Genomic DNA, 16318 nt, shown 5'->3' with positions numbered 1-16318 from the left:
AAGAGTATAAAACAAATAAATCTAAAAATAATTAAGGTAATATTCAGCTGAGGGTGGTTGGTATTTTGTTATATGCTGGCTTCTACTGGATGAACTGTGCCAGGCCCTATTTGGGTACCAGCACTGAATATCTGGGGACAAGACGGCCACCAGGAGTTACTGGGGTACCACCAATATTCAATGGCAGTACCTGGTTAACTTAGGACAGCCTTTTTGTTGTCTTAAGCTAACCAAATAGTTGTCTGGGTACCACTGCTGAATATCAGTGGTGCTAGGCTCCGCCACTAGACAACTTGGCACTGTCCAGGTATGAGCCACTAAAAATATGGAAGTGACCCAGATAGGTGCTACTCTTCCCTGGTCAAAGAGTCCTCAATTAATTACAGAGGGGAGCTGGCCTGCCTTAGTGCCTCAGTTACTGCAGCCTCTGCTGCTCATGCGTTTCTCATCTCGGAGCATGTAATTGAAGTTGCACTGTATTATATATGCTCATTTCCAGTTCTATCCTCCAGGACAATAGGCCCGATATTTAACCCACAACAGGCAGCCCGCATAAGTACCACAATCTGCACAGACCCCGAATATTCAATGCTGGGCTGTTTCCAGTGACCGAAATTGAATAGTTAAAAAGTTAACCGGCTATGCCAATATTCAGTACTAAGCGGTTAATTTTTTAGAGGTCAAAGATAGGCCTGCTATTGAAGCAGCCCATTTTGACCACTCAACATAGCTGGTTAGGTGTTGAATATCCGCATCTAACTGGCTATGTTGTGCGATATAGCCGGTTAGCGGCTAGCCACTAACTGGGATATTCAGTGGGAGATAACTGGTTAGGCACGTAAACCCTATTTAACTGGCCAGAAGCCGTCCATGGCTGGTTCAGTAGTTTTGAATACCGGGGGGGGAATGTCTCCCGAGGAAAAGTCTGGCCCCACCTTGTCCCAATATAGACGGAGTTGACTCAGCCACTCAAAGGCAGAGACATCCATGCAGTTGACCTTCAGCATTCTGTCCAGCACATCACGTGCATGCACTTCTACTGTCACCAGTGCCACGATCTTCAGTCGCAGGATTTTGGTTAGATTGCCCCGAATGGATTCTGAGTATTTATTTAACATGGAGACCTGAGAAAGGAGAAGACAGCCTATGATACATGTAAAGGATAACCTTTCCCATCCCCTTTGGGGTCTCAGGAACAATATGCTCGGTAAGGTCCTACATACACTAACAACCCATATCTGCCAGTTTCACAATCTAGTGCTCAAAAATCCTTTTAGCTAGCATTTGGTTATGCTGGGAAGACCCTGAGTGGATAACAGTGAGAACCAGAATGCATCTGGCATACCTCATTCCTACCAAAGGACTCACCTGCTTCTTTTTCATGATTTTGAGAACTTTTTTGTCACCTCGCTCCTTGGCATTAATGAGGGACTTGGTGACATCTGTAGTCCACTGGATCTGGCTGGAAGTGATCAGCATCTGAAAGGGTCATGAGGAATAGCCATGAGAGAGGGACAGGGCTCTGCTCATAAGTTAGACTAGGGCAAACAGACAATGGGTTAAAAATCATAATCTATTGATAACTGACACTGAGTAAAATGCAGAAGATCTTTATTGCGTGTTGCTTATAACGAATATAGGAAAGAACAATGAAGTTGATGCTGCATTGCTGTGCAGTCTCATACAGAAGGGCCCTGGTTCATTTCCAGATTCGATCTTCTGCACCCCGCGTCAGCTGGAGTTACGACTGCTGTAGAGGCAGTGTTTTTATCATCTGGAGGGAAAGGGAGACATTTTTAAGGGTGACACCTGATGGCTGTATTTAGGGTCCATGACACAAGATTCCAGAAGGAGCCCTGATCCACGAACTCTGTTCACTTGCCGCTATTGCAGAACACAGAACAGTGGCAGAGAGCAGTTAAGGAAACAGTGACAAAACAGTGGGTTTCTGAGCCTATGAACTGTATTGTTTTGCTGATGACATGTATTTCTCCTGGTTGTTTTGCTGATGATATGTGTTTTTCCTAGTTGGCCAGCAGATGGCAGTTTTTTTTTTAAAGCTGCACCAGAAGTGACCGTTTTCTTTTTCCTGCTTAACTGTGAGGTTAGTCTCAGTTTGGAAGCAGAGGGATAAAAACCTCTCTACTGAGATCCTGTGATCAGTTATATTCTGTAACTTACTTGTGAGCAGCTGTATTTCCTGTACTTCCCAGGCACTATTCAGGTAGTGAAAAGGAGAAATTAGACCTTACCTGCTAATTTGCTTTCCTTTAGTGGCCTTCCATAGTGCATTCCATAGCTGTGTGCAAATGTAAGAGAAACTGGTCGCTATTAACCATTGGGTTGGTTCTTACACACGTGGTCAAAGTACTGTTACAAGAACAGGCTATACTTTGTTCCATTCACCCTTTGGCAGACTGGCACGGGAGTGTCGCTGTTTTGCCTATATTTGAGATGGCTGCTTATATACACGGTGATACAGAGGAGGGGTTTCTTTCTCTCTTTATTCTTCTCCTGCTTTGTTACCTTGTTTTACTGAATAAGGCTAGTTGGCTGGGGCTCTTATTGGCTCTATAGGTTCAGAATTCTCAGTCTCCATCTGCTTGAAGGAAGGAGTACATAACCCACTAGTCAGTTCCTGGACCGGTCCGGAGGGATGCTAAGGAAAATGTTTAGATAGTTTTATAATTAATCTTACTTCAGTTACCTATTATTGTGTACTGTTTTCCCCATCTGTTTTATAGTTTACTAGTAAAAAAGGCCCGTTTCTGACACAAATGAAACGGGCGCTAGCAAGGTTTTCCTCGGAGTGTGTATGTTTGGGAGAGTGTATGTGAGAGTGACTGTTTGAGAGTCGGAGTGAAAGTGTGATTGTGTGAGAGAGAGCGTGAGTCTGGGTGTGAGTGTGTTTGTGAGAGAGTGTGTGTGTGAGAATGAGAGTGTGTGCAAGTGTGTATGTGAGACACAGTGTGAGTGAGAGTGTGTGTGTGTGGGCGAGAGAGAGAGTGTGTGTGAGACACAGATTCTCTGTTTGAGTGAGTGTATGAGACCAAGCGAGTGTGTGAGTGACTGTGTGGCACATAGAGAGTGAATGTGATACAGTGTGAGACAGAGTGTGTGAGAGTGAGAAAGACATTGTATATGAGAGAGAGAGTGTGAGCCGTGCCCTCCCAATCCATGGCCATCTGTCCCCTGCCCCCTCCATTCATCCTTTTCCAGCAATTCCCCTCTGTCCCTGAGCCCTGACCTCCCAATCCATGGCCATCCATGTTTGTCTGTCACCTGCCCCCTCCATTCATCCCTATCCAGCATTTCCCCTCTCTGCTTGAGGCCTGCCCTGCAATCCATATCCATCCATGCCCATCTGTCCCCTCCATTCATCCCTATGCAGCAATTCCCCTCTCCCTGAGTCCTGCCCTTCCAATCCATGCCCATCCATGCTCCTCTGTCACCTGGCCCCTCCATTTTTCCCTATCCAGCATTTCCCCTCTCTGCCTGAGGCCTGCTCTGCAATCCATATCCATCCATGCCCATCTGTCCCCTCCATTCATCCCTATCCAGCAATTCCCCTCTCCCTGAGTCCTGCCCTTCCAATCCATGCTCCTCTGTCACCTGGCCCCTCCATTTTTCCCTATCCAGCATTTCCCCTCTCTGCCTGAGGCCTGCTCTGTAATCCATATCCATCCATGCCCATCTGTCCCCTCCATTCATCCCTATCCAGCAATTCCCCTCTCCCTGAGTCCTGCCCTTCCAATCCATGCCCATCCATGCTCCTCTGTCACCTGGCCCCTCCATGTTTCCCTATCCAGCATTTCCCCTCTCTGCCTGAGGCCTGCTCTGTAATCCATATCCATCCATGCCCATCTGTCCCCTCCATTCATCCCTATCCAGCAATTCCCCTCTCCCTGAGTCCTGCCCTTCCAATCCATGCCCATCCATGCTCCTCTGTCACCTGGCCCCTCCATGTTTTCCTATCCAGCATTTCCCCTCTCTGCCTGAGGCCTGCTCTGTAATCCATATCCATCCATGCCCATCTGTCCCCTCCATTCATCCCTATCCAGCAATTCCCCTCTCCCTGAGTCCTGCCCTTCCAATCCATGCCCATCCATGCTCATCTGTCACCTGGCCCCTCCATTTTTCCTTTTCCAGCAAGTCCCCTCTCGCCCTTCCATGACCCCCCCCCCCTCGCATCCATGCTACGCTCTCTCCCATGTCCCAGCCTGGCCCGCCCTCTTCTTTCCCCCCCCCCTTCGCATCCATGCCCCCCCCTTCGCATCCATGCCTCGCATCCATGCCCCCCCCTCGCATCCATGCCCCCCCACCCCTTCGCATCCATGCCCCCTCCTTCGCATCCATGCCTCGCATCCATGCCTCCCTTTTTTTTTTTTTTAATTCTTTTTAACTTTACCTCCGTGGCGGTTCGTGCAGCGAAGCGTCAGGGAAGGAGGCGGCGCTCCCGACGTCTAGCTTTCCCTTCGCTGTGTTCCGCCTTGTTTTGAAGGCGGAACACAGCGAAGGGAAGGCTAGACGTCGGGAGCGCCGCCTCCTTCCCTGACGTTTCGCTTCCGGATTTGTTTGTTTTGTCGCGAGGGCGGGGCAGAGACGGCTGGCTGGCTGGCTTGAAGGGAGGCTTCACACCACGAATCCCCGAACCCTTCAGCCTCAGCCTGGGAGTGACGTCAGATGGCTTCAAGGCTTCAAGGCTTCAGGCTTCAGGCTTCAAGGCTTCAAGGCTTCAGACTTCCGGCTTCAAGCTTCCGGCTTCACAGAACGTTGTCCTGAGAACTTAGGCTTCCGGCTTCAAGCTTCCGGCTTCACAGAACGTTGTCTTCAGAACGTTCACGGTGCGTTTTATTATATTAGATTGTTTTTTTATGAAACTAAACATAATTGTTTATTCGTTCTGCTTGTCTGGACTAAGAATCCTGGTGGTTTGTGTGTTGAGTCTGTGGATGTTTTCTGGGAACTGTTGGACCCCTGGGAATGTGGTCCTAGTAATCTAGAAATCACTGGGGATAATATGAGAGAAGGAAACTCGCCCATAGGCGGTTGGGACCCAGTCGGTGGAAGAAGGGTGCTAGTATAGAGCACAAGCGGCAGGTGCAGGCGAACCTGAGCTGTGCTAGGGACAGACCCCCTAAATGGCCACAGGGTAGGCTCCAGGCAGGTGACTAGGCATTTCATAACACCCGCTGTTCACAAAGCCACGCTAGCAGCTGTCGGTGTGGTAGTGCAGCTTTGTAAACAGAGGAGTAAAGTTGTTCATTTTAATACAGCCGCAAAATGGCTGCTTTAAATCTAACTGCACAAACTTTGTATGGCTAAATTTAACTGGATATTATGCTGCAAAACCATTTAGCTGTGTCTGGATATTTAGACAGAGTTAACTAGTTAAAATTTGTCAGCACATAGTTAAGCTCTGGAACTCTTTGCAGAGGATGTGATAAAAGCAGTTAATGTAGCTACGTTTATTAAGGTTTAGGCAAATTTCTGGAGGAAAAGTTTATAAACTGTTATTTTATTTTATTTATTTTTGTTACATTTGTACCCCGCGCTTTCCCACTCATGGCAGGCTCAATGCGGCTTACATGGGGCAATGGAGGGTTAAGTGACTTGCCCAGAGTCACAAGGAGCTGCCTGTGCCTGAAGTGTTCCTCAGTTCCCCAGGACCAAAGTCCACCACCCTAACCACTAGGCCACTCCTAGGGAGATCTGGGGAAAGCCATTGCTTATCCCTGGGATTAAGTAGAATGAAATCTTGTTCTTTTTTGGGACTCTGCCAGATACTTGTGACCTAGTCTAGCTACTGTTGGAAATAGAATACTGGGTGAGATGAACCCTTGGTCTGACCCAGTAGGACAAATCTTATGTTGTTATGTTTAGTTAACTTTGCTGCCTAGCGTCCTTTTGAATATCTACTCCAATGTGTTATATCACATTGTAATCTGCTTGTAATGAGTTGCATTGTGTCCTATTCTGCTTCTAATGGATATTGACTATAATGGATGAAAGATTAAATTACATTGCATTACATTTATAGAGGACAAGATTTAAAGCCATTTATGCAGGTAATATGCAATTTATGCAAGTAAACTGGTCATCCCTCAATGCAGTTAAAAGAGGACACATCGTTTTTCAATGCTGATATTTTTAGTTACCTTTAAAGGAGGTGTTCTCAAGAGCGTGTTTAGGTTTAGGAGGGAAAACCAAAGAAAAGATTGTACTGTTATACTATTTTTTCATGAAAAAAAAAAGGTCTGGCACAAAAAGCAGGTGAAAATGTCCGAGGGTACTTTTACTTTGAAAATTAGTGCCGCATTCAGTGGGTAAAAGGTACCCTTGAACTTTGTCCTAATGCAGACAGTTTGATAATTACACCCACAGGGGCACAGTTATCAACACGGGTTCCACTGATGTGTTATTTTACCACCAGCTCATGATTTTTAGAACAGATCCCATTTTATGCAATGAGATCTAGGGGTCCTTTTACTAAGCCGTGTAGACGCCTATGCACGCCCAACATGTGCCAATTTAGAACTACCACGTGGCCCGGGCAGTAATTTAATTTTTTACGAGCGTCCAGATCGCACCAGAAAATGTATTTTATTTTCCGGCGCGCGGTGCAAACCAGGCGGTAATTGGCTTTGTATGTGCGCTGACAGTTACCGCCCGGTTAATGTGTGAGATCTTACTGCTAAGTCAGTGGGTGGTGGTAAGGTCTCAGGCCCAAAATGGATGCACGCCAATTTTCATTTTGCTGCACATCCATTTTCAGCCACAAAAAAAGCCTTTTTTGCAGGTGTGCTAAAAAATGGACCTGCACGCGTCCAATACATGTGTCTATAACGGCGTAGGCCATTTTTCAGTGCATATTAGTAAAAGGACCCCCTAGTTACTAGTGCAGAAACCAGCATTTTTCTAAATATAACTGAGATAAAATAACAATTCACAATGGCAATGTGGATACAACAGCTGATTGTTTTGGACAAACCAAGATGTTGGCTGCTGGAGGAACCAGCTTCAGCTTTTTGACGTCATGCCGTCTCCTGTCATTAAACCTCCTTGCTTCACACTAAGGGGGGAAGTTATCAATGTGGGCTACTGTTAATAGTATTATTTTATCACTAACTCTTGCTATTTTAGCACAGGTCTCTTTTTATTCAATAGGACCTAATTACTAATAACTGGGGTTAACAGTAAAATAACACATCTCAACGTTAGCCCACATTGATTAATTCCCCCATAATGGACATAGAATATACAGTATACAGTTGACCCTCTATTTAACGGACTAATGGGAGGGAAAGGTTGTCTGTAATTGTTGATTGTCCATAGTTTCCGGGGGACATCTAAATAATATTAATAAATACAAAAATCAGAAGAAAAATAATTACATTGTACATAAATGATAAAATTACTTGTACGATTTAAACATAAAAATGAATGTAAACTAAATGTTAAAATGCTGTAATTTTTTTGGTGTGCTGAGTCCATTGTATTAAGGGTTGACTGTAATATACTATAGATTCTAGACTACACTTTTGCTTACAATGAACATTGGATATAACGGATTTCAGCTGAGGGAACCATTTTCTGAAAATCTGCTTGCAGGAACAAAGTATGAAAACTGCCTTCTGAATATATGAATCCAACCCCATGTCAGATCCTAGTGAGAGAATTTACCTGTCCGGGCCACTCCTTCACCCACTTGTCCCTTTTGCTGGAAAGCTTCTTTAACGCCAAGCGGCAGTTTTTCAGAAGTTCCTTCAGAGTCCAGCGCATGGTCCTTTCCACATCGCACAGCCAGGCCTAAGGGGCATGGATGGAGATCGTAAGACACAGAGTATGTAGGTGCAGACAGAGCAATTTTCAGTAACCTACTGAGGAGCAATCTAGCAGGCTGTGTTACAGTCAACTACAAATAAGTGACTCCTTGAAATATTCAACCTGTGGCCAACATGGGAAAATATCTGGATATATTTGTCCCTTACTCCCACTCGCTCCTATCTCTTGATTTCCTATTTATCTTCTATTCCTTGCTTTTCTATTTATACATTGGCGTTCCTTTTCCTTTTCTTAAACCCATTCCGGCCCATAGTCAGTACTATTTAACTGGTCAGTAATGGCTCCTGGCCGGTTAAATAGCACGTAACTGGCTAAGCACTAATTAGTCAGTTATCTCTGCTGAATATTAGCACTTAGTGGCTAATCAACTATATTGCTTGATATAACCGGCTAGCTGCAAATATTCAGTGCTTCGCTGGCTAAGCTGAGCGGCCAAATCGGACCACCTAAATAGCAGTCCTACCTTTGGCTGCTATAAACTTAATCAGCCAGCGTTGAATATTCACTTAGCCAGTCACCAGAAATGGCCTGGCATTGAATATCCGGGCTCACCATCGATCGCGGCACTTAGCCGGCCTGCCTACCACGGGCTGAAAATCGGCCAAATTCTTTTATTTTATTGTGAACTGCTTTGAGAGTGAATCCTGAACGGTGTTATATTAAGTATAATAAAAGAAAGAAAGAACAAAAAATACAGTGGTGAGTGCCCGGAAGCGGTCATAGTCAACTGGAGAGAAGAAAGATGGAGGAGATCCCATGCCATGAAGCCAGAAATCCCTATACCCCATACCTAGCCATCAAATGCTAGATTAATATAGAAAGCTTTAAGCTCCATCTTAAAGCTCTTAAGGCTCCTCGCAACCTGCAAACAGGCAGGGAGAGAGTTCCATAGGGGTGGGCCAAAAAGAAAAGAGTTGACTGGGCAAGTGCTCTCATGTCGCACAAAAGAAGGAAACGGAAGCACCAACTGATTTTGTGACTGGGATCTCAGGGTTCTAGTGGGATGATATGAAATTAGCATCTAAGAGACATAAGTGACAGAGGGGAATAAAAAGTCTCATGTGTTAGTGCAAAGATTTTGAATTTAAAGCGATAAGAAATGAGTAACCAATGGGCCTCTCTAAGTAAAGGGGTCACATGATCAAATCTATGTGCCCCCTATTATAAGTCTGAGGGTTGTATTCTAGATAAGCTGAAGCTGAGAAAGCAAAAACCCAGGAGGGGCGTTATAAAAGGCATTGCAATAATCTAAACAACTGATTATTAAGTTAAACACTAAGATAGTTAACTCTGACCTATTTAGGTAAGGGCAGAGGTGCCCTGTTAAATCAAAGGGTAGCAAAGCAAGTTCAGACTACTGCTGAGACTATTGTTCAAACATGAGGTGGTTATCCCAAAGTACTCCTATGATTCTTCGAGAAGGCTGAGTAAAGTTGGGCCACAGCAGCAACCAATAAATGATCTGTGAACCATACACCTTTTTGTTACTCTAAATCATCTGGATAGTTATCCAGGAAGCAGTGCTGAAACTCGCAGCTACCCTAACTTTGGTCTCCGCCCAGACAGCCTCCAGACTACCCCAGCACTATCCGGATAGCGTCACGGTGGCCTGTAAAGATATTCAGCAGCACTATCCAGATATTTTTCTAGTGGCGTACATCCAGGTAGCAAGGTGCAACTAAATCTGCTTAAATCCAACTGGCTACAACATTCCTGGCTAGCTTGCTCCTGTTATCCTTATAGAGTGCAGCTAGCTGGTGCTGAAATTTCTCCATAGCCAGCTAAGTAAACCCATCCTGCCCCACGAGCACACAAGATTTATGAATCTAAACCAGGCATTATTATTTAGCCACTCAGCAGTACTCAGTGGCAGAAAGTTTCAAACATAACGATCTAGCTACTTATCTTCACTGGTGAGATGACTAGGTCCATTTTGAAAATTATCCTCAGAGGGGTTGATATTCAAAGTGATTTAACCAGGCGGGAAAGCCTCCTGCTCAGTTAAATCGCTTGTGCCTGCCTATCCGCTGATATTCAGCAGCAACTTAACCGGACTGTCTGGTTAGTGCAGGGGTGGCCCGTGGGAGGAGCTTGGGTGGAGCCAGTACTTAACTGGTTAGCAGAGATGCTCAGACCGCTAACTGGCTAAGATAAGCAGATAACGTTAGGACAGCAAAAAGGCTGGCCGCTGTAACCAGATGCAGTTCTGTATTGAACATCTGGGCTCAGTTCAGCCCACAACTGTCAGCAGCGTAAAAACTGCTGACCGCCACGGCTGACTCTCATCCCCAGAGAGTCTAGGACACAGATGGTTCTGAGTACTGAACAATTCAAGGCCTGGCCTCCAATCTCATCACCGCCATGGAACAACTCACTGGGCCCAATATTCAGCCAGTGTTGGGCAACACTTTAAACCCAGATATTCAATGCTGTATGCAGCAACCGGCACTGAATATCTGGGTTTCTTTTGGCTGCTAAATAGTTTACCAGCTATGCTGATATTCAACGCTAACCAGTTAACTTTTTAGCGGACAAAGATAGACTTGGTATTTAAGCCTATGTTGCACAATGTGGTTAGTGGCTTTCAGCAGGAGACAACCGGTTATCTCCCGCTGAATATCCACGGTTAGGCACTTAAATGCTATTTAACTGGCCAGGAGTTTGGAATATTGGAGGGACTGTCTCTCTTTCATGGGGTCACCCAGTCTTGCTCTGCTCTGCTTAGGCAGAGTGGCAACATGCTAGGGAAAGCATTTGAAAATCGTGAATAACGTCTCAAGCCAGAGATTCAGATCTCTAAATGTTTCAGGCTCCTTCTTTCATTTATTTTTATTAATGGCCAGTAAAACAGCATTTCTGGAAGAAACTGATCAGTGTCCAAATTTTTCAGTACCATTTACCATGAGCTACCAGCACAGCAGCGTGATGTTTGGGAATGAGTGGCGCAGACTGACCTCTACTGGCCCTTCCAGCAACACTGGGTGTGTAAAGTCCACATATTCGCCATCGGCGGAGAACATTCCTGCTGCTTCCTGCTTGGAGCTAAGCCCCATCTGAGAAAAATCAAGGACAGAGAAAATCAAGAGGCTGTAGGATAAACATGTACACCATGCCTTGGCCACACGATTCCTCCATTGTAAAAGCTTGGCAAACAAGGCTTGATGAATTAAAACATAAAAATCAAATACGTCAGAGCAATATTGTGTGTGATGGTACAAGAGAGGTAGGAAATGTTAGTTATTTACATTCCATCCTTGTACAGGACAGAGCTGCCTACACCCCAAGGGCAGAAAAGTGAAGAAAGTTTGTAGTGAAAGGGACAGATGTATTTGTATTTGTTTGTTACAATACCAGTGTTGGCCCCATCATTAGCTGGATTAGGCGTCCATCTTGAATGGCAAGATTTGGGAGGAGACAGGCGATAGCACGGCTCCATTACAGTATGCCACTGTCAGTGAGGCATAATGCCTTCCAGCAGAGGCTCACACACAGAGGTCCCCTACAACAGGAAGTCTGCATCAGAGGACACAGTAGGGTTTAAATGCAGGCCTGTACTGGAAGGCCCCACGCTGGTCTGATTTGTTCCTTCCAGTCCAGGCAGAGATAAATGGCAGGCCCAGCAGGGGGAAGGGATAAGAGAGGGAAATTTTGGACACAAAGAAGGCGGAGTACGGAAGGAGAGATGAGAACCTGGCCATGGAGAAGAAGGGAATGGGAAATGAGATGCTGGACATGAGGAAGGTGGTAGGGAAGGAGAGATGAGATGCTGGATATTTCTTTGATGGTGTGAATAAACATGTGGATAAAGGTGAGCCAGTATCTGGATTTTGAAAAGGCATTTGACCAAGTACCTAATGGAAGACTCCTGAGGAAATTAGAAAGTCATGGGATAGGGGCAGAAGCGGAGCCAGGGTGACGGCGAGGGGGGGGAAGCGAAAGTGGCTCGACAGCGGACTTCCGCCGGCACACATTTTCAATGCAACACGACGAGAAAAAACGCCAGCAGAACTCCATTTGGGGCCGCTCCCCTGGCGCCCCACCTAGCTACGCCACTGGATAGGAGGTAATGTCCTATTGTGGATTAAGAACTGGTTAAAAGATAGAAAACAGAGAGTAGGGTTAAATGGTCAGTATTCTCAATGGAGAAGGGTAGTTAGTGGGGTTCCCCAGGGGTCTGTGCTGGGACCGCTGCTTTTTAACATATTTATAAATGACCTAGTATGGGAGTAACTAGTGAGGTACTTAAATTTGCTGATGACACAAAGTTATTCGAAGTTGTTAAATCGCAAGAGGATTGTGAAAAATTACAAGAGGACCTTACAAGACTGGGAGGCTGGGCGTCTAAATGGCAGATGATGTTTAATGTGAGCAAGTGCAAAGTGATGTATGTGGGAAAGAGGAAACTAAACTATAGATACATGACGCAAGGTTCCCCATTAGGAGTCACTGACCAGGAAAAGGATCTAAGTGATGTTGAAACCCTCTGTTCAGTGTGCAGCAGCGGCTAAGAAAACAAATAGAATGTTAGACATTATTAAGAAAGAAATGGAAAATAAAAATGTTATAATGCCTTTGTAATACTCCATGGTGTATCCACACCTTGAATACTATGTGCAATTCTGGGCACCACATCTCAAAAAAGATATAGCAGAATTAGAAAACGTACAGAGAAGGGATGACTTCCCTATGAGGAAAGGCTAAAGTGGCTAGGGCTCTTCAGGTTGGAAAAGAGACATCTCTGGGGAGATATGATAGAGGTCTATAAAATTCTGAGTGGAGTAGAATGGGTAGATGTGAATCACTCATTTACTCTTGCCAAGAATACTAGGAAGTATGCAATGAAGCTACTAAGTAGTACATTTAAACAAACCGGAGAAAATATTTCTTCACTCAACGTGTAATTAAACTGTAGAATTAGTTGCCAGAGAATGTGGTAAAGCAGTTAGCCTAGCAGGGTTTTAAAAAGGTTTGGATAATTTCCTAAAAGAAAAGTCCCTAAGCAATTATTGAGATGGACTTGGGAAACTCCACTGCTTATTTCTAGGATAAGCAGCAGAAAATCTGTTTTACTGTTTTGGGATCTTCACAGGTATCTGTTGGAAATAGGATATTGGGCTTGATGGACCTTCAGTCTGTCCCAGAATGGCAACGCTTACGTTCTTATGTTATGTAAGGTGGTAGAGATGGGGAGATGAGATGCTGGACACAGGAAGAGCTGGATAGGGAAGGAGATATTGGATACTTTGGAAGAAAGGTAGAATTGGGGAGAAAAGATGTTGTCCACCTTGGCAGGTTGGGGGAGAAAGGAAAGATGTTGACTACTTGGGGGTTGTAAGGAGTGGGGGGGGGGGGGGGGAAGTAGGGAAAGGGAAGGGGAAGGGACATGTTGGACACGGGGGGGAGGGGCAGTAGGTAAGGGAAAGTGAGTTTCTGGGGGGGAGAAGCTAGGACCTTGAGGTGCTTTGCCTAGGGCAGCAGATACCCTTGAGTCAGTCTTACACATTGCACTGCAGTTTAGTTTTGATGCCACCAATGTCACCTTGCATGTTAGATAGTGCATGAATAAAAAGGAAACTAGATCATGTGCAATGTCATATAGGACAGTTAAGGGGGAGGGAGGAGAGGAGCTGAATTTTAGGAAGAGTACAGTTCTGAAAAGAGGCAAGTATTCCAACTTGCCTTCTGGATCTTTAAGGTCTTGATGTTGTCAAAGCATTTCTTGAGGTGGGGCTGTACAGCTTCCGGATTACGTGACTGGCCCAGGATCTCCAGCAAATCATCATTAGACAGGAAATAGAAGCGGGGGAAGATTTGACGTTTGGTCTCCAGGTACATGTCCAGTGACTTCTGGATGCCCTCCAAGACGGTATTCATAGCTCCCAGTTTCTCCAGGAGACCTTAAAGGGGGCATGGAGGATGAAAATCAAATGTAACTCGGTATCCATGCATTACCAATTATATAAATTATCAGGTGACAGGCTGAAATGAAGACCACAATTTGTTGGTGGCACTGATTGGAATGGTCAGACTCACAGTTCACATCTCGGCCACTCATACAGATCTTGCCACTCCTACCATCTACATGCTTTCCCTTCCTCATACTTGTACACTCTTTAAGACAAAACTTAACTGCAGCTGTGTGGTCATTGAGAGCAATTTTTAAACTTATAGTCTATTCATCCGAATAACACTAAACAGATAAAACAGAGCAATCTAAATTTCAGGCGCCTGAATTTCTTTGCAAAGAAACTCTTGTGTCATCTTGACACCCCTCCCCCATCCTTCTTTCAACCCTTCTCAATCCTCAAACAACCAAGATGAAGTGTCACTATTCACAAGGATTAACAATTATTGGCATATAACTGGCTTCATTTGTTAGATTCCAAGCTTTATAGGCATTACAGCCTTAGCCTTTGAGGTCATCAATTCAGAATTTTCCAAGCATAAATAGCTGTGTACGTAGATAAACAGACCTTGCTAAAAACTATCCTCCTAAAAAGGCCACCCCTGGGTCAGAATGCCCATACTTTGAGCTTCATTCAACAGGGGCATTCCTCTGAGCGTGCTTAGGTAGGGTATGCAAAACAGCACAGACACTTAGCATTTTCTAAAGTACAATAGCTATTTTACCCTCCTTCTGCCACAAACAGAAATATTAAGTGGAAGGTACAGGGGGTACTTTCACCACTTTCTTGTGCAGTATTTCATTAAAAATTAGCTACATAGTATATGCAATAAAAGTATTCATGTATTTTGCAACGTCACGAACTATTCAAAATCACCCTGTGTGTGTGCCTGGATTATCTCAGTTTATTTTTATTTATTAGGATTTATTTACCGCCTTTTTGAAGGAATTCACTCAAGGCGGTGTACACTAAGAATAAATCAAGCATGAGCAATTGACAATTACAGCAGTAAAAATATTTGATGTAAGGCACCGTGCACAGTGCCAGTACTTCATGTCTATGATACCTGGGTGATGAGTGCCCCGCAGTGCATTGTTGTCTTTTGCCAGCCTCTCCATGATGCTCTTCCAGCTTTCATTAATCTCATCAAACTCAGCAGACTCCCGTGGCAGCTGCTTGCGGATATCTTCCCCGAGAAAAATATTCTGCAGCCCAACAGTAGAAAAGTGGGAGGGGTGAAGATCATTCTCTAGGTGTGAATCTCCATGTGTGGTGGTGGGAAGGAAGTGAGGTTATTGTGCCCCGTGTGTGTCAATGGTGCAAAAGCAAAGACGTGTACCTTGGCCCAGCTTACCAACAAAGCAAAACAAAACTGAGAAACCGAGGAGACCACGTGCTCAGAAGTTTACACATAGCTCTGAGCTCTGGCAAAGTTGCCATGCGAGGTGTGCCTGACTATATCCTGCTTGATGAAAAATGAGTCTGGCTGAACATTCATAGTTAATGCCTGCACCAAAATCGGCTAACTTGTGAACGTTCTGGGGGTGGCATTGGCACTTCTGCGGTTTAAGTGCTGATATTCAGCCCTTAACCACATAAGATAACCACTTAAACTGAACCATATAAACAGAAGTCCTATCTTTAAGCTGGTCAGTTTATGTGGTTAAGGGCTGAATATTGCACTTAACTGCCTAAGCTTTAGCGGCCAACCTATAACCTATATTCGACCCTGGTGCCTGGACATAAAAATGCTGACTGTCTCTGATTGCCCATGACCAGAACCACAGTGGTTTTTCCAATGGCCATGACTGGATGGAGATGGGAATGTCAGGTACTGCCAGTTCCCACATGGATCACGCAGGTCATACAGATGGAAAGCAAGCTGAGAAGGATTCAGCAGTGCCAGGTACAACCTCTCTCCTAGGCAAGCAAGACTGTCTAGTTGCTCAGTGGCCTCCTTTACTAGCAAGGACACCTTTTTCTCCTGGCAGCTCAATTATGATGCCTTATTTATTAACAGAATTTGATATACTCTTCTTCAAATTAATATCCAAGTAGTTTACAAAAGCCAAGAGTATCTGAGAAATTTGCAGATTTTCGATCAACATTCAGCCAGTGGTGGCCAGAGGTTTTTTAAGCACTGACTTTCGTTGGCTAAATTTGACCCCGATATTCAATGCACGGCCGTGTCCAGGTACCAGAACTGAATATCCAGGTCTGACCGGACATGTGCTGGCCACTGGAACTTATGTGGGTCCTGGCCAATATTCAGCTGGGACCCACATAAGAGACTTATATTGGTCCAGGCTGAATATTGACCAGGACCCACATAAGGGGTTCCCTCCGCTCCTCCCCACTACCCACCCAAGAGTATTAGGCCATTTCTGACCACCCCACCAATAAGACTATACCCCACTTCCAGATCCCACTCAACAAGACTGTATACCCCGTCTAGACTCTCCAACAAGACTGTACTTCTACTTTAAGTTTTAACATTCAACAAGAACAGAAGATGGGCTACAGAAGGAAAGGGATGTATTACACAATAGTTGAGTCCAAAGACCAAC

General features: G+C 44.9%; 1 protein-coding gene across 1 annotated transcript in view; it reads right to left on the bottom strand.

Moving 5' to 3' along the window:
- The window catches only part of DNAH2 (dynein axonemal heavy chain 2), a 218871-nt gene that overhangs the window by 124523 nt on the left and 78030 nt on the right, over positions 1-16318 (bottom strand). The window contains exons 29-34 of the mRNA XM_030186429.1: positions 14818-14956; positions 13525-13742; positions 10800-10898; positions 7684-7809; positions 1369-1479; positions 936-1124 (exon numbers count right to left, since the gene is read on the bottom strand). Coding sequence (XP_030042289.1) covers positions 936-1124; positions 1369-1479; positions 7684-7809; positions 10800-10898; positions 13525-13742; positions 14818-14956 — 882 coding nt within the window. The remainder of the gene's footprint in view (positions 1-935; positions 1125-1368; positions 1480-7683; positions 7810-10799; positions 10899-13524; positions 13743-14817; positions 14957-16318) is intronic.

This window comes from Microcaecilia unicolor, chromosome 14, assembly GCF_901765095.1.
Source record: "Microcaecilia unicolor chromosome 14, aMicUni1.1, whole genome shotgun sequence".
NCBI classification, from domain to species: Eukaryota; Metazoa; Chordata; class Amphibia; order Gymnophiona; family Siphonopidae; genus Microcaecilia; species Microcaecilia unicolor.
This window is presented reverse-complemented; position numbering and strand designations above follow the sequence as displayed.